This window comes from Pezoporus occidentalis, unplaced genomic scaffold, assembly GCF_034315485.1.
Source record: "Pezoporus occidentalis ecotype Australia unplaced genomic scaffold, CSIRO_AGI_Poc_V1 ctg118, whole genome shotgun sequence".
NCBI classification, from domain to species: Eukaryota; Metazoa; Chordata; class Aves; order Psittaciformes; family Psittacidae; genus Pezoporus; species Pezoporus occidentalis.
Genome location: NW_026912972.1, coordinates 709,872 through 728,166, shown reverse-complemented (window position 1 = coordinate 728,166; position 18,295 = coordinate 709,872). Strand labels below are relative to the sequence as shown.

General features: G+C 41.9%; 1 protein-coding gene across 10 annotated transcripts in view; it reads left to right on the top strand.

The window, feature by feature from the left end:
- Window positions 1-18,295, top strand: part of AGAP1 (ArfGAP with GTPase domain, ankyrin repeat and PH domain 1) — a 320,146-nt gene that overhangs the window by 258,903 nt on the left and 42,948 nt on the right. For 6 of the 10 annotated variants that reach the window (XM_062642581.1, XM_062642573.1, XM_062642596.1 and 3 more), the window contains 2 exons: window positions 8,720-8,797; window positions 17,528-17,682. In XM_062642581.1, the coding sequence (XP_062498565.1) occupies window positions 8,720-8,797; window positions 17,528-17,682 (233 nt within the window). The remainder of the gene's footprint in view (window positions 1-8,719; window positions 8,798-17,527; window positions 17,683-18,295) is intronic. The other 4 variants (XM_062642604.1, XM_062642588.1, XM_062642557.1 and 1 more) reach the window with 1 other exon arrangement.

The following is an 18,295-nucleotide window of genomic DNA, read 5'->3' as shown; positions in this document are numbered from 1 at the left end:
AATTTGCAGGTGCCTTTGTTGAGGGTATCTTTTAGAAATGAGCAGTGAGAATCTTAACTCCTTTGAGCAGAAGCAGCTCTTTGTGTTGTTTTGGAACTGTTTTCTTGACAGTAATTGCTCGCACTATCAAGATGTGGCTGCTTTTTGTTCAGAGGGAGAAGGGTACAGAACAATGCCTCTTTGCTTAATGGATTTAAATGCTCCTTGTTTATCAGTCTGTAGCGGCAAGATTGTTGTCTCCCTATCCATAGATGAAACTGATGGTCCGAAACAAGAATAAATCCATCATGCCATAAAAATAGTGGTTCTGCATGGAGTAAGCAAGGAAGCTTTTCACGGAGTCAATACTGTGTCTAAACAGCAGAAAGAAGGTGGGCTGATGGTGAATAACAGACTTCCCCCATATGTCCCGCTCTTGCACCTCTAACCTTCCTCTTCTCTGTGTTCCAGATGCTTCCCTCACACCCCATTTCCTCTTCAGCCATCCCATGCAATGCTTTTTCCTGCTCTCCTTCTGAATACATGGGTTGGGTTTAGTAATGGTGCGTTTTACAGAGTAGCATCTAGGGTGGTGGTGTCGCTTGAGCTCCAGTGATGCTAACTGCAACTATGGGACTGATCTTGAAATCCAGATCTTGACTAGATAACTGGGTAGGAATTCAAATATCTTTGGAATTCCAGAGGGCCCAGCATCTTTTGTCAAATCTGACTGTTCAGCAAAGATGCATTAGTGCCACAAAAGAACTATAATAGCAGTAGTTCATATTTAGTATTGATGATAAGATATAATGACAGGAGCTGCCTTTCCTTAAGTGCATTGTTACCAAACCAGTAATAAGCCAACATAGTCTGTACACTTGCAGAGCTTCTGGATAGCTCTTGTAATTAATACCTGATGATGCCAGGTTATTCTCCTCCTATTTCTAGCTGTAAAAGACTTGCTACTGACAATGGGACAGAGTCAGAGGGTGCATTTATGTGCTGCTGTATCTGGAGTAGATTAATAGGGACAATAAATACCAAAGTGCAATTAAGTTACAAATACCATTTTCAATAAGCGCATTGTGGGTGGTGTTTGCATGTGAATTACTGTAGTGGGGTCAGCTGGGGTTTACAGAAAACTCTGATGTGGCCCTAAAAGGGGGAAAAGGGATCAGTGATGATTTTGACAAATCCCATTTCGTCAAGGGAAATATTTTGTTTTCCTCTGCAGTTCTTTGTTGTACAAATGCGTACGAAAGAAGCGGAGGCAGGTTGACAAACTGATTCTCTTCATTCCTTATGGAACACCACAAGCCTTGTGAAGGCAACCCCATTGGAGAAACTAACCGTAGAAATTGGTCGATCAAATGCTACAAGCAAAGTACTTGTTTTCCACTGTTGAAGCTGGTGGTCTAGTGATCACAGCCAAGCAATTACAGCCCTGTTAGATAGCATGAGTAGTAGTCATTAAATAATTATACCTTTGATTAGCTGCTTTAACTGTTCGTTGCCTTTGAAATATGATAGTATAATTTCAAGCTTTTATTAAAAGACAGTTTTTCTAGGTGGTTGAAAAGGATTTTTGTGTGTGTAGAAAAGAGCCATAATTTTCTGCTTCAGATAATGAAAAACAGAGAAAAATGTTCCCAATTAACATTTACTTTTGTCGATTTGGATCTTGTATGTTTATAGTGTATTGGAAATGCACTGAAAGAGTTCAGTGGCTTCTTTACCTGCTGCTGAAGTTTCAGTGGAGAACTCTTATGGGAGGGAAAGGGGAAGAAGAATTAAAAAGCTATTTTAGAAGTGTTTAATTAAAGAAACTTTTCCCCTGTCACGAGTAGAACTATGAATGTGTTTGCATTTTTTTCCCTTCATTCTAAATGTTCAGAGCTGAATGGAAGCCAAATGTAATCAACTATTAATGTTATTTGAAGTATTACTTTTAGAGTGTTGTGTGAGTTTAAAATAGACCACTGAAAGGATTTCAGGTTTTGTGTTTGTTCAGACATTTAGTTTTACATGTGTTTGGGCTGTGTTTTTAACTCGGCACTTCAGTAATTCCCTGCAGCTTGTTTCTTTGAGTATCCTGGTATCCAAGAAGGGCATATTACGGGCTGTTACCTTGTAGGTTAACTGCAGCAGTTAAATCTTCTATCTTTTGGCTTCACTTTTTTGGTCTGTCCTATCAACAGCAATGCATTAAGCAGAAATGTTTGCAAACATCAGAGTCACTTTCGAGTGTTAAAAGATGCTCGACTTTGGAAATCTGATTTGATAGCTATACTGCGTGCATTTGTTAGGAATTAGAGGAAAGTAGTGTACGCATTTATAAGATACTTGCACTTTGTCAGTGGTTTTATTTTAAGTGTTGGTCAGATCTAGAAACGTAATGGATCCAGATTATTTTGCTTCCTGAATGTCATACATCAGATGTGCCAGTTTTGATTTGTTTTTTGTTGGGGGGGGGGGTAACCCTTTTTGAGGAATTTCTGTCATTGCTGCTTCCATGTAGGGTAAAGCAATTGTCAAGCCCCTCCACAGTCATAGAAACAAGTTTACAGGTGTAGGAACCTCTTGGGTTGCATCTTAACACAGTCATTCCAGTCCTCTTGTGAAAGAGCACAGTCTTGTTGAGCAAATCACTGTTCTGCTGACCAGCAAGAAATAAGAATTCCCAGTCCACGCTTTTACAGCTCCTGGTGCATCCACACATGATGTGGAAGGAGTTGAGAAGGAGCAGGGGGAGGGCTGAAGCGCAGAATCTTTTTCCCAGTGGGGTGGCAGCTAGATGGTCCCGGTGTTTATCCTGAAATACCCCTCTGATGCTCAGGTTTGCCTCTCATGCAGAGAGGCAAATGTACCAAATACACCCCTATTTTTCCGGCGTTCCCCTGGCCTATGCCATGAGAGAAGGTTTTTCCTCATACATCTTCCCTGTCTTTAATTGTTGCACAATAAGAATAAATAAACAAGCGTCCTTAGGTGAATGGACAGCATTATTTATGTGGTGCAGCTGATGATGATGAGATGTTCTGAGGAGCGAGTGGCATTCCAGCCCCAGCCCCCTTCCTCCAGCATAGGTGAAAAGATCCTATTATTTCTGATAATTGATGCTGAGGGCTGTGGCGTGCCTCATTTAATCAGCACTGTTCAGCACACTCCAGGGATGTAATTCATGCACACTTTAACATCCAACATGGCTGACAAGGCTTGGACACACAACCGAATGGCTACATCATTTTTTAATCAGCTATCTGAGGACTATTTATCTAATCAACAAAGAACTCTGTCACATGGAGACCAGAGGTGACATTAACATGTCTGGAGTTCCTCAGTGCAGTGGCAGAGGAAGGTTTTTTAGTGGGAGGCTTAGGTATTAAGACTCTCCTAAGAATAAAAGGCAATTTCTGCTTAGCAAAGTGTATCAAGAAGTGAATTTGAGCAAGTTAAAGGGGGTTAATCTGGTGCTTTATTGAGTATAGTATCTTAAGGGAACTTCACAGGTATCAAAGTGATGTATCCTCAGATCACACATGGGTGAGAGTGCTTTGTAAAAAACATCTATTGCATTTAGAGATAACAGTGTGTGATCATAGCAGCGGTAAACATATTTACTGCAACACCTAACTAATCAAAACTAGACAGGAAAAGTAGTTTCATTAACGCAGAATAGATAGCAGCCCTATTAAAGCAAGCAAACACAGAAATTCTGCCTGCAAGGGGTGGCTCACAGATGCAAAGTTATTGCCTGAACAGATACAAAGATATGTGGTAATTGGGAGTGATTAAGTTTAATTGATTCCTAGTTATTCCATATCTTAACAAAAGTCTGTACTGAAGCCTTGTTTTCTGCTTCATATACTGACATACCTATTCTCAGTTTAAGATGTACACAGTAAAAATGCATAAGCAAGTTTGTTTTACACTTAGAATGTATGTTAAATCGGTGCAGTTCAGCTCCCAAAGTGGAGTACTCAAAGTCATCAGCAAACAGAGGCTTGCCTGTGTCTCCAGATACAGCTGGATGTCCTCCCAGAGCTTCAGCTGAAAAGGCAAGCTGTTGCCACCATTTTATTGTTAATAGGCCTAACACGTAATCATCTCCCACTAGATTTAAGTATCTTCTATTTGGAATCAGTTTTTAGTGCTCTCTTTCGGCGGTGTTTGGATGTTCAAAGACTTGTAGAGCCTTAAATAACCTGTATAGCTTCCACTTCAGGGTGTGTGCATTACAGTCCCTCCTTACACACTGAAAAGCTGCAGATAAGGACCTAGACAACTGAAATAATGGAGTGGAATTGCCTCTGGTCCTGCACAGTGAGTCCAGTCAGTGCCTACAGAGACACAGAAAGGACTTTCACAACTCCCATGCTCTCTATGTACTCTACAGCCACAGATCCTCCTCCATTTGATTTAAGCAGTTTGTTGAAGTTCTATATTAGGAAAGCCACAGTAGTAAACAATTCTGACCATTCCAGTATTGTACAGGTTTGTAAAGGTCCAAGATGTAGATCTGGAGGCCAGACTGTTCTCATGTGGTTGGGGAAAAAGGACAAATTGGTGGGGGTGATATATTTTAAGAGTAAGCAAGCAGGATGTTACTCTGGAACACAAAAGGAGTGGGAGCCTTGCTTAACTCCAGAAGAGCTCAAAGCCTCTGGAAAGATGATTCTGCCTGCCCCATTGCTGTCAGTGCTCAAGGCCAGATTGGATGGGGCTTGGAGCAACCTGCTCTAGTGGAAGGTGTCCCTGCCTGTGGCAGGGGTTGGAACTGGATGGAGCTTTAAGGTCTCTTCCAACCCAAACCAGTCTTTGATTCTCTGGTTTGAACAAGACACCCCAGTACACGTGAACCACATGCACGCATGATGCATCCCATCACAGATGATACAGTTGTAAGCAGTTTCCGCACAAGAACTCAATAAAGCACTTTAACCCTTTTTCTTAGAGAAACACATCTCGGGCTCTGAGAGTCAAAGCCTTCATGGTTGGGTGCATTGTGATTTCTTCCTGTGGTTGCTACCAGGAGGAACGGCTGGACAATGGCTTACACCAAATTGAAGGTAGCAACCATCCTAGTGTTGTTTTGCAGGGTTGTTAAAAGCCAAGCTCTGTGCTGTTGGGTGACAGATAATGAATGACTGCTTGTGCTGGTCCAGACTGAGTGTTAGGATGCACAAATGAATTTACCCAGCAGTGATAGGAATTTCATCTTGGCAATCTGTTTCTGGAGTTAATGAGTTTGGATAAGAGCAGAAACTGTGCTGCTATACCATATCTACACACTGGTTAAGATGGGGGGACTGCTTTGATTGCTGAAGTGTTGTTTTTGTCAGCTGTGAAGCCAGAGATAAGGGCAAGTGTCAAAGTTAATAGAAGATTTTCTTGAAACATTAGTAAAATACATTAGTCATTCACGTTGAGGTAGCACGACATAGGAGGCAGAATGCTAGTTGCAGTTTCAGTACAAGCTAAATACCCGCTGTCTTCTGGGAAATAGTTAACTTCATTCCAGATATTTGGTGTCTGAGAGAGGTGTTTGTCCAGGATTTTGTAGTTAGAGATGCTTCTTGGTGGCTTCTTTGAGGAAAACAGGCTTCCAGAAAATACTTGAAATCAATATACCTTGAAGAAAGGTCTTGTCTTTCTAATTAGGGGGCTTTGTTTGCTATTAAATAATGGAATAAGTACTTCTTATAGCTTTTTTATTGGAAACCAGCTGGGGTTTAGTTGTTTAAGTGTATATATACTTTATGTGTGTATATATATATATGCATGCAGAGTTGGCAGCAAGAGCTTTTGTTGAATTAACTTTGGAACCCAGATGGGACGGAAAGGATGTCCTGGGATAGAAGTCAAGGACAAGCCAGGTAAATAACAGACTTCGGTGCCCATTAAAGCCTTGTTGGTAGGTCACAAAAATGTGTAGCCAGTGTGTAATTTTGAAGGCAGGCAGGGTAGGATGGCTAAGCTGGGCCCTGGTGCTTACATGCACATCAATCACCTGGCGGAGGCTGTGCTTGGCAGTGTCCAAACACTGCTGCTGATAATATTATTGAATCCTCAAGACAGCGGAGCACCTTGAGGAGGCAGGCAGGAGCCTAATCGATGCTAAAGGACACATTCAGATGTATCAGGGCTTCAGCATCACTGTGGAAAAGTCCATTTGTTTAAAGAGAAGAAAAAGGCATTACACTTAACACATTAAAATGGATTATTTCATCAATAGGTTAATAGAAAACCAGGCTGCGAGTTCACTTCCTGCTCATACGGCCATACTCTAACGTGCCATTAAAGTGTGAAAAATGAAAAGGGACTGGGAAAAGGTCTTTGTGTACTGGAGACCATCTTCTCTTTCTGAAGGGTGCCAAACCTCGATTTTGCCTATTTATATGTAAATGTTTCTCAGGAAAAACAAGTTTTCTGCTAGGAAATTCTGCCTCTCTAGGTGTTGGGACATGTTAAATAGGTCTGAAAACTGAAGGGGGTTTTCATATTGAAGGATGCACTCAGTGAAGATATTTATAGATTTGATGAACTTTAGTTTTTAGAGATGTAACTTTTCCTTTCAGATATTGTTATCTATTTTCATTTCAGTGCGATGCATTCTGTAGGATGTCATGCAGACATCCAGGTCCTCCTTTTTGAGTACATAGCATTAAAGCCCGCAGATGGCTTTATTAAAACAACATGTAGATTAACACTAGGTGTTTGGACAGTTCTCTTGCAGCCTTAGCACTTTAGCTGAAAATCAAGCGTTTTGTTAAAGTTCATAAATATAGAAAGAAAAATGTAAAACAATTGTTATCACAGTACTCATGACGTTGTGAGATGTTGAGGTCATCCTAAAGGGTGAGGAGCATCTGCGGTGAGGATAGGAATGGGTGTACTCCAGGTTTACAAGCTGAGTTTTACTCTGACCTGTATGGGAGTGGAAGACTCTTCCAATTTCAAACGTACAACCACAATCAGCCAGGTTGGGAAAGCCCTTTAAGCTCACCCATTCCAACCGTTCCCCAGCCCTGCCAAGGCCACCACTAACCCATGGCAGTGAGGCCCCGTCTCCTTGGTGTGTGAGCACTTGCAGGGACGGTGACTCCAGCCCTGCCCTGGGCAGCCTGTTCCAATGCCTGAGCACCCTCTGGGGAAGGAATTGTTCCTCAGCTCCATCTAAACCTGCCCTGGTGCAGCTTGAGGCCGTTTCCTGTCCTGTGACTTACAGATCTATGAAAACTCTGGTATGTGCAAGCATGGTGTGTTTAATTTCTTCCTGCCCTGCTGTGGGAGTCATTTTCCAAGGAGGAAATGATGTTACTAAAATTATGGAAGAGTTTTACAGGCTGGTCTGGACTGCCTCTGTGTAAGCCATTTCTACATGTATCAATGATGCATGTCATAGAAATTAATCGTAATTAATGTAACTGATGCTTTCTAGAAGCCTCACACCCAAACTGAAAGCTCTCCACTGTCTGGACAGGAGGGCTGGGTGACCTGCTAGGAAGGGCAGCTCAAAAGGAGGTCTGGATGCTCTTCCACTTATCACTGACTCCAGTGGTCTCTTCCTTGCTCCTATAAAACAGATTTTAACAAGCAGTTGCATGCCAAGCAGTGCTGCATCATTATTTCTTAACTAGGTAAGCTGGAAAGCTGATAGAGGTAGCACTTTTAGCAGGTACACAGTTACCTCCTCAGATGTGGGGATGTGTATGCATGAAGAGGAGTGCACAATGCTGTTCTTTTAGTCACTGTTAGGGTCCAGCAGTGTCATGGTGGACTCAGATGCTTCATACTGTTCCTGCCTGATGAAACTCAGGCTAAGCAAGCATATTGTTGATTGAAGGTACTTTTCATGCTGTGAATTCACTCTTGAGGCGAAACATGTCAGTTTAAAAGAAGGTAAAAATGTGTTTTTTTTCCTAATGAGCACGGGACTGGAGTGCTTTTGAGCAGTATTTTCTGCTAATTGTAAAACAGCAGCTGGGAACTCGGAGAATCTCCAATTTTGGGGCAATTCTAATAAGTGAGGGTATTGCCTCTTACAGGAAGAATATACACTTTGATTTTTTGCAGTGATTTGCCTGGGGGAGGAAGGGAGGACCACAGGCATCAATTGCATCCGTGTCTACTTGACAACCTTCAAAATAATTAAGTAATCTCTCTAAGCTCAAAGCTACAAATAACAGTTTGTTGTTATGAGGATTTAAGGTTATTGCATCATCACCTCAACTTTTAAAGGTGATGATGTAAAGAAGTGGTTTAAAGGTGAACTACAAGCACTAAGTGAGCGGTACAGGCTTGTGAAGGAGAAAGAGCTCTTGTCTGGCTGTGTTTCGTCATTAATTAAATCCCATTTTGCAGTAGCTGTTTTTGTCTGGTCGTGTATCCTTTGTACAAATACTTCCTGCATTTTTGTACTTCTACTGCTCTGGTTTTGTCTATTCCAATAGCAGATCCATTTAATCTTGTCAGATCGTGTCATGTTTTAGAGCCTTTCAAAAATCACCCTCGATAAGAGGCTTTCCATATTGTCCGTGGATCGCAGAGGCTGTAAAGTCCTGTGTGCATTTTCTGTGTGCAGCTCTTCGTGTTACGAGGCTCGCGCTTGTATTTTACTTCACATGCTATTTTGATGTTTCTTTTCTCCCCTTTTTTTCATTTCTTTCTTTCCTCCCTTTTTCGTTATTTTTATTCTCTTTTTGTTTTTTTCTCTTCCCCTCCTGCTCTCTGGACGCAGCCAAACGCAAAGCTTGGAAACTAAACCGTGTTGGTAGCCTGCGAAATATATACAGCAGCAGCAGCACCAACACTGAAGGTAACAAACCCACCCGTTGTAGATGGACACCTCCTCTCTTACCCTTTATTTTTTACCCTGCGTCCTCCTTGCGTCTCCCCCTTCCCCAGTGCAGGCATGGAAATCAAATTTGCCCAAAGCATGCGTGCTTTCATCTTGTGTTTGTAGAGTCATTCCACTTGGTCTTTTCATCCTTCTTGTGTGTGTGTTGGTTGTGCTTTTTAGTTTGCCATTCATGTTCCTTTCAGCTTACTTAAATTTTGACCTTTCCCTCTCGTCGTGGAGTGGTGATGTTTAAATTACTGCAGGAACCCATTTTCTTCCCTTTTTTTCTATTTTTATATATATATATATATATTTCTTTCTACATGTGGGCACTCAATGTAATACTTCCCAAGTTATTACAGTTTTTAAAAGTGTTAGTATCAGGTGTAATGATCTGTAGCCAAATACAATAGTGTGCCGTGACATTTAAGTAACAGTCTTAATTTGCTTTGTGCAAGCCTTCTCCATAATGCTCTTTGCAGCTCTAATCCAAAGGCGAGACAGTGCCGGGTCATTTGCATGTGCTACTCTTGCTTGTAAATTCTGTATATTGTTGTATTTCTAAAGGTCACCTGGTGGCAAAGTTCACAAATTGACTTACATTGCTTTTTTTCCACCGAAGACAGCCGTCATGGCTTTGCTATAATAGCACATTGAATTTTATATTCCACCCCCCCTCTCCCCACCTTCATTTGAACAACACAATTATAAACTTCCTTCTTTTTTTCCCTGTTTTATTACAAATGTCAGAGGTCAGAATTACTTGGAAGCCAGGCAAGGAGAGCAAAAAAACACCCACCACCCTCCACCACCATCTCCAGCAGCATGCAAGAGGGATGGTGGGAGAAATAGAGAATGCAAAATAGGTCACAACTCAGTAATCTCAGTATAAAGGAGGGGGGATTTCTTTTTTCTCTTCACTTAAGTGCAAAGCAAATGGGTCAAGTAATCGCGAGCTCATGCCCTAACACTAATTGACTTATTTTGGAATGATTATAACTGTAATATTTTTCTTAATGTCACTGTTTTCTGGGCTGTTGATTTTAGTGATTGCCAAGCGGTGGCATTAAATCTCTTGTAAATTTTAAATTGCATGCTATTTCTGTAAACAAGTCCCTCTGTTCACATCCTGATCATTAACCTTTGGTGATTTATATCACCGTCCTTTCTTTTGCACAATTACTGCTCTATTGCCTTGCTCTTGCTGCCAAACAAAGTGTAGGGAGGAAACAAAAGTGGGATTTTTTTCCTGCAGCTTCTTAAGGAAGCTTTTTGGGGTTTTAAGTTGTAATTTTGGTTTCTTTCTCAGCGGAAATGCAAAATTACCCCTTTTCAGAGCAAAACGCTCCATTTTGATGGTTTTGCGGTATAAAATACACAGTATTCCTGCATATTTTGCAGGAAGTGTCAACTATGAAATGAGAGAATGGGATTGTCAGATATTAATAGGTTTGGGTGTGGTTTTTCCCACTTAATAGGAAACAAGATACTTTTTAGTGATTTGCCATTTTCTGTGTATTTTTGTTTTCTGCGTATTTGCTGGCTTTTATCTCCCAACCAGATTTTTCTTCTAATCGGCGTGTTCATTGTTCCTGCTTGAGAAGCTTATGATTTTATATCTACCTGTTAGGAAACGGCACCAGGGAAACAAGTATGAAGAATTCCCTTGTGGTTTACAGCCAGGCTAGTTTGAGTAACCTTTTGTTCTTACTGATCAAACCAAGTATCAAAGGCACCTTGGATAAGCATGTGGGAGCATGTTCCTGCTGGCCACAGCCCAAAGAGTTTTGAGACCTATCATCAAAACCAACTTCTGAAGTTAGGCAAAGGTATCTCTTTCTGGAGGTATTATCCCCAGTGAAAACAGAGCAATCAATGTGCTCCATAGCTTTGCATCTTTGAGCTGGTACCGTCAGTCTTTGTGTGGAAGCTGGAATGGTGAGACATGCAAATGCTGAGTTAATGAGCATTGTAAGTATTAAAAGCCACATGTTTAGATAATTATGCCTTCAAAAAACAGGATGATGATAGGAAATGACAGTCCAGAGTAACAAACCTGCTTTGGTCTTTAACGCGTGCTTGCTCAATTGCACTTCCACCTTTCTATAGACAAAACCCATTTCCATTGTGTACGGTCCCATTTTTGAAAGCCTGATCTAGGAACCAGCCTCTCCAGTGTTTTTTAACACTGGTTCTGTTATTTTTAGGTATTTTCTATGCTTCCAGGTAGTAAATCTCTGATTAAGATGGAGAAATCTGCAGTTCAGATGATGCAACTGATTTTGTAGGTGCTTGGCAGAAGCAGGTATATGGATGGTCCTCAGCATAGTGGGTCTGTTTTGCTTACATAGGGTCCCCTTTTGCTGTATGCCGTGCAACGCTGGCAGTCCTCTTCCTGGCTGTTACTGACCCATGGCTATTGCTTGACCCATTACTGATAGGTCTGGTCACAGAGGAGTGAGGAAGGGCAGGATATTCACAGAGTTGGCTGGGTACAAGATCACATCTGAAGGACTCAAGCTTCTGAGGGCAGAAAGAAGCAGACATCATACAGGTGTGTCCTCCACTGGTCCTCTATCAGTTCTGTGTGATTGCAAGAAACTTTATTTTCTTCATTTCAGAGTTTGCCTAAAACTCTCTCATTTTCAGATTTGGGTTTTTTTTCTGTAGGGAGCCACTGACAAATACAAAAGTCCCACCTGCTCCTTATTGCAGGCAGGCAGTCTTTAAGCAATGCTTTGATTCTCTAGGGGGAACGTACATAATGTCACTGTGTTATCCTTAAACCAGACCCCACTCTGGTTATATGACAAGCTAGAGTCACTTGTTCCTGAATATAATTGAAATACAGAATTACTTTTCCTATATCAGTAGATTTTGCAGCACCGCAGAAAGGCTTATCTTTAAGAAAGTAAATGTCTGTGCTCTGCTTTAACATGCATAAAGATATTAAATCCTTACCTTTCCGCTCTTGTTGGTTACCTATCTGACATGTTAAACAGGGCCAGGCTTTCCTGGAAAACTTTTCTTCTGCATATTCATTAACTCTCAAACTGTGTTTTGGTTAGAAGTTAGTGATAACTGCTGCTGTGGTACTGTGCCTGTGTGGAATGTTGATGGCAGATGGATGGGAGCACCTGAGGTAAGCTCTGCTCTATAGACTCACCTTCACAACACCCTTTAGTTAAGCAAGCTCTTCAGCTTTGAAACACGTGTCATAGAATCATAGAATAGCGTGGGTTGGAAAGAACCTTGAGATCATCCAGTTCCAATTCCCCTGCCATGGGAGTTGTCATATTAGAAGGAAACCTCAAGCTTGAAACACATCAGGAAACACCTAATGCAAGTGTAGACTCGCATTACTTCATGGATTTATTCAAACCATGTTGCCTCGGCATCCAGATAGAATAAGAAGTACGTATGCGGAGGAACCAGCCTTTCATCACCAGTTTGTCACTCACAGGTAGTGATATAAAACAGCACCACTGCAAAATTCTTCCAGTGGAACACAACCTTTATCAAGAGCTGTGGGCGACCAACAGCAGAGCTATTTTGTCCTCGTAGGGTAGATTTTCAAAACTAATTAGATTTAGACACTGGGTTTGGAAAGGGGAGAGAAGTATTAGCATGACTGCCCAGTGGGACATGGCACAAATATTTCCTTAATTGAGGCTGCTAATAAACATACTTATCTTCTGAGTTGCAGGGATAATTTACACCAAGTGGCAAAAGGTAACACTAGTTAACATCATATAGTACGTAAATACCAACGTGCCTTTGTTGTAAACAAATTGTATATTGTTAACATCTGATGTGGGTTGCTGAGCATATTGGCGCTGTTTCATTCCCATCCTTTTGAAAAGATGAAGGGTTATTAAGAAAGGGTGCTTGAACAGAGAGGGGGAGGAGGGCGTGAATAAAAAGGGAGTTTAAATAGGTCTCAGTATTACTTGAGGCAGACTTGACTAGGTTTCAGGCTGTAACCTCAACTCTTGAAGGTGCTTCACGGGTGTTTGAAATACACCACTGAGAATCTGTTGGCTCTGCACTTGACTTCTTGTTTCTGGAAAGTGTTTCCTGTCTGAGTGGCATCCTGCACCAGACATGCACAGTGAGTTACTGTTCATTAGCAGCAGCAGCAGGGTCCTCTGATGACAGCAAACACACAATCTGGCACCTAGTGAAAGAGGCTGGTTGGCTTGGAGGCCAGAAGATCCAGTTTTATTTCTGATTCTGGTAGAATATTCATGTCTGCTTGTGAGAGATGCCTGAAGCCTGGTGAGTGTCTGTTTTATAGCCATGGAAAATAGAAATAATGGTTTTGTTTAAAAGCAAACTTTTGGGATGGCTGTAATTCCTGACTGTAGAGTGCCTGGTGGAAAGGAGCCCTTGTCTTCCACTGGCTTCAAGCTGTGCTTGTGGTTACCCCACTCTGGTGCGAGGTTTTGGTGGCTATTTATGAAACCCTTAATATTGAGAATAAAAGATGTGGGAAGTGGAAATTTGGAACAAACTGATCTTTGCACACCATTTAGAACCGATCTCGCAGGATACCAAGAGGTGCAACTGCTTCCGGACTTGCGTTTTCTCTACATTGTAGTAGACTTAATTGATCTCTCTAAAGCAAGTTACAGACTAATTGCATCCTGTAGTCGTTGACAGTGTAGTTTTCTAAATCTGATCTCTGTGTCATACAGTTAACACAGGCATTGGTACGGGAATGCGGTGAGACCATGCCTAAATGTTTGATTTCCCTTGCACAATCCTTTGCTTCTGAGGAGCTCTCTCTCTTGTTTGCTGTAAGTGGTGGGCTGTAGCCATGTCTGACTTTTGGCAGAGCAAAATAAATGTGACCTTGGCTTAAAAAATGTAGTTAATTTCACTATGGAAGGATAATGGTGCAAACAGTGCAGCATAAACAGTGGGACCGTGGTGCTGCTTGGAAGGGGCTTGGTGGTTACGAGAGTGCAATGGTTTTCCTAAAATTTCCTCGTTGCACGTCCGCTTCCACTGAAGAAATAAATGGCTTTGGGTTCATCTCATCATAATCTGACAGTTTCAGCTCATTGCCCATCCTGGCCCCCACCACTTTAAAACAAAGGGCAAACCAAACAACAGCAACATCATTTGAGACATCTCCTGTTGATAATAACTTCCAAATGGAACTCAGTTGCAGCTGGTTCTTCCCACTTTAACCCTTTGCCTGCTGGCCTCCCAGGAAATAATTGATGACTGATTGGCCCATTAACCTCTTTTTTTTGGTTTAAAAAAAAGGAAGAAGTTTGACAGCCTGGACCTGTGTAATGAGGAGGGATTCCTGGGGAAATCAGCTTGATGGCTAAGTTGCTTGCCCCTGAGGATGCAAAATTAGCCCCATGGGACCTCGTCTGCATAGAAACTGGACACAATTAGTGTAATATCCGGTGTTATTAATGTAGTTTGGAGTAATTGGGCAGGTTGATTTCGACAGGTTGATGGTGCTAAAATACTATTATAGTGGACCTTTCTGTGAATAACTGTTAAACATGGAAAACTGTTTAATAAAATTTTGTGATTGGGCCCACAGGGATTTAAATAGCACAACCTATAATTTGACTGAAGAGGAAAATTCCATCCTCCTGCCTGGATTTTCCTGTCGGTGTATGTAGTGGTTGAGGACAGCCACATTTGCTACTCGCCTCTTGTAGGCATTGCCCTGTGGGTGATGTGCAGCAGGCACCACTGCTGCTTTGTTTCCCAGTTGGGCCTACAGAACAAAATGTGGTGTATATGAACAGCGAATGTATTACTGAACACATCTTCAACTGTCACGGTTGCTTTTCAGCTGAGCTTCTTAAGGAGTATACCTGAAACACAGTAGATATCAGAGAGTAAAAACTTACATGTTCTTAACGTATCATCAGCGATGACCAAGATTTCTTAGTGATGTACTGAAAACATCCTTCCAGCCCAGCCTTAAAACGTGCTGCAGCCCTCTTAACCCATGGTGGGGCCATACTGGGACAGACTCACCAGTGTCCTGTGTGGACTTTGCAATCCAGAGCCACAAAGGCTGTGTAAGATCTTGGCAGCTTTTGTCACAGTGTAAGCTGGTCACAGCAGAAAGGTCAGGACATAAAACAAGGGAGTCTCTCCTTTGGGAAAAGGAGACAGCATATAAAAGAGTGACCACGGGGAACGGCTGGAGGTGTTTCCTGAATTGCATTCCACTTGCCTGAATAGCCAGGATTGTGTCCTCTGCCATAGGTCTCCTGTAAGCAGGGGAATAACCTTGTGTAACATTTCTGAGAAACAAAGCTTGCAGAGGTACTGCTGCAGGGGCGGGATTTCAGCCTCACTTTGCAATGGGACACTGGCTGAATTGCAGGGTTTATTTCTCTGGGGCGTTTGCTTCATGTGTGTGATAAGCTTCATGTATGTGATAAGGATTATTGGCAGAGAGAAGATAAGAGGCTTCAGTGATGCAGCAGCTTGATTGTATATACTTCTTTTGAGGTCTGGAATTGTGGTGCTGGAAAGCCATGGTAGAGGAGTAGTATAGTGTAGCTCTGTAAAGATATACCATATATACTTGTTGAGTATTAGTTATATACTGTATATTCTTCATAGAGTCATAGATGGTTTGGGTTGGAAGGCAGTCATCCAGTTCCAGCCCCATGTCACAGGCAGGGACACCTTCCACTAGAGCAGGTTGCTCCAAGCCCCTGCATCCAACCTGGCCTTGAACACTGCCAGGGATGGGGCAGCCACAGCTTCTCTGGGCACCCTGTGCCAGCACCTCAGCACCCTCACAGGGAAGAGCTTCTGCCTAAGAGCTCACCTCCGTCTCCACTCTGACATGTTGAAGCCATTCCCCTTGTCCTGTCTCTACAGGCCCTTGTCCAAAGCCCCTCCTCTCAACTTCTTGTTGAGTTGCTATGTATTGAGAAGTCATCCCTGTCAGTGTGCTGCAGAAGTCTCCTCTCTCATTGTCCCCTTCTGTGTCTTTGTGTCCCTACTCCTCCCTGCCCAAAAAGGAGGTGTGAGGAAATCCTCCTTTAGTAAGATTTCAGGAATACGTTTTATCACTGAAAAGCCACTGAAAGGCCTAAAAATGATGAATTTTCTAAATGGATCTCTGCAGGGGGCTGCTGCAGGTGGAATTCAGCTTTTCATGTTCTCTTCTTTCATCATCATTCTTTGTTTTCATCAACACATGCAGAACTTCAGTATGTCTGTACCTCCCTCCACTGGCATATCCATCTGCATAAGTAGATGATCATAACTGTGTCACCCTACAGCAGACAGGACTCAACATTAATTCATTTACTGTAGTTTCCTCTTGCTGCTTTTTCATAAACTCTTAGCTCTGTTTGTAAATATGGCTTTTGCCATGAGTTATTCATAACATTTTGGATAATGATTCTACTTGTTTGTCTCTAATGATGTTGCTAATCTGGCTGTAGCTATAAGGTTGCATCATTTCTCTTCTCTTTCTTTTCCTGGTTATCCCAGTAAAATAACATAGCCTATGCCCTCATGCACCTGGAAATAACCTTCACCTCTGTGTTTATTCTCACCTCAAGATGCATTCTCACCTTCTGCTGCTTTCTTGAGGCATCATTAAAGCAGTAGGCACTGGCCTTGCTAACATGGAGTTTATCAAAGAAAACCAGTTGTGCCACAGCTTGAGAAAATGACTGCCAGTGAGCAACAGTGCTGTCTTTAAAGCTAGTGCCAGATTTGTCACTTATCTTTGCACGCTTGTGGATGACAAGGTGATGCAGGAGTTTCATGGCTCTGAATATATAATAAGTCATTAGCAGACAAGTGAATGTAAATGCTCACTCTAATGCCCGTTATGGCTGATGTTCACCAGAACTTTGTGCTCTATTATTCTTTGCCTTTTCATGCTTCATGCCTGCCCTTCCTAATTCCACTTGCTCTGTTTCAGTTTCCTTGATTTCTTTTTTCATTTGACTTTGGTGTCCCATGTGTGGTTGGAGTGTGTGTCCATTTATTACACTTCCACTGGTAGATTCATAGGCTGCCATCCCCTGGCCTGAATACTTGTCCTTGTACTCTAGTAGCCCTAAGGATATTTCACTGACCCTTTCTGCGAGCTTCTCAGATCATTTTCTCATCTCCCATGTCGAACATGAGTGCTGAATAGGTTGAACTGATTTTAATCCTCTATTATAACCCAGTGTATTTATGCTGCAGACAGGAAAATGTACACATCCACTTTTAATATAATCTGTGCGTGTAAGAAACTGCTTGAAGGAAGAGGGGAAATCATGAAATTTTCTGTATTGTCAGCCTTTAACAGTCCATTCATCTTTTAAGTTATTTTGTGGCATGCTTTGATTTTTACATTATGTAGCTCTTAGCACCTCAGGTTTAAATCTAAATAATGCTTGTTATCCACTTTGTGTTCCAGAAGGGTATAGCCTTGATACCACCCTCACATACACACAGAGGAACTGAATATGTACCCATGACAGTACTTTATCTGTATAACATTTGGAGAATAAAAGCAGTGGATCTGCAAGCTGTTTTCTGATGTGCAACTGCAAGGGAATTGGCTGTATCTAGCCTCAAACCTCAACAATCCAGACCTGCTTTCGCTTGTTGTATTGAAGAAATGCTCATCAACAAAGATAGTTTAGGCCTAGTTGTCAGTATTCTTAAACTTGACCTTCTCTTTGTATTGCATGTCTTTTTCAGAGCAAGAAGAAAACTTTGAGTTTATCATTGTCTCTCTCACCGGCCAGACTTGGCACTTTGAAGCTACCACATATGAAGAAAGAGATGCGTGGGTACAAGCCATAGAGAGTCAGATCTTGGCCAGTTTACAGTCATGTGAGAGCAGCAAGAACAAGGTAAGGTGCACAGAGGAATACTGAAAATAAAGAAGTTGTGTGGTGTAGTCAGTGCTGCAGATTCAGCTTTGTGTCAGGTTAGAGATCTGCAGAAGGCACTTGAGGAAAAGCCTGTTGCAGAGGAGAGCAGGGGCAGACCCCAAAACCAATGTATTTACAAGTCAAATCTCAAGTTAAATCTACTAAGCTGTTGCATGGCAAAATTTAACTCAGTATTCTGGCTGACCTAACCATAAATGTGCAGTAATGTTCAGCCATAGGATTTTGCCCTGATGGAATAATGCAAATCACAGAAACTAAAGCGTAGATGCAATTTATCTTTTCTTTAATTGCACTGAAATAAATTGTTACGGGTTTTTGTCTTAAAACAAAGCAAATCCAGAAGCAGTTCATCAAAGCATTTTGGAGAAAGAAGAACATGACCTAAGAGGACCGGGCCTTCCACCTTGCAATGCTTTCATATGATGACAGAAGCAATTTGTTCTCCTTTCCTCTCAGAATCGATGTTTAAAATCTGAGACTTCTTCATACATCCCTTGTCTTTAGAGGGGCCAGAGAGCTCCTGCTTCTTGAGTCTCTGTGTCTGCTCACTCTTCACAGCTAGAGGGCAAGG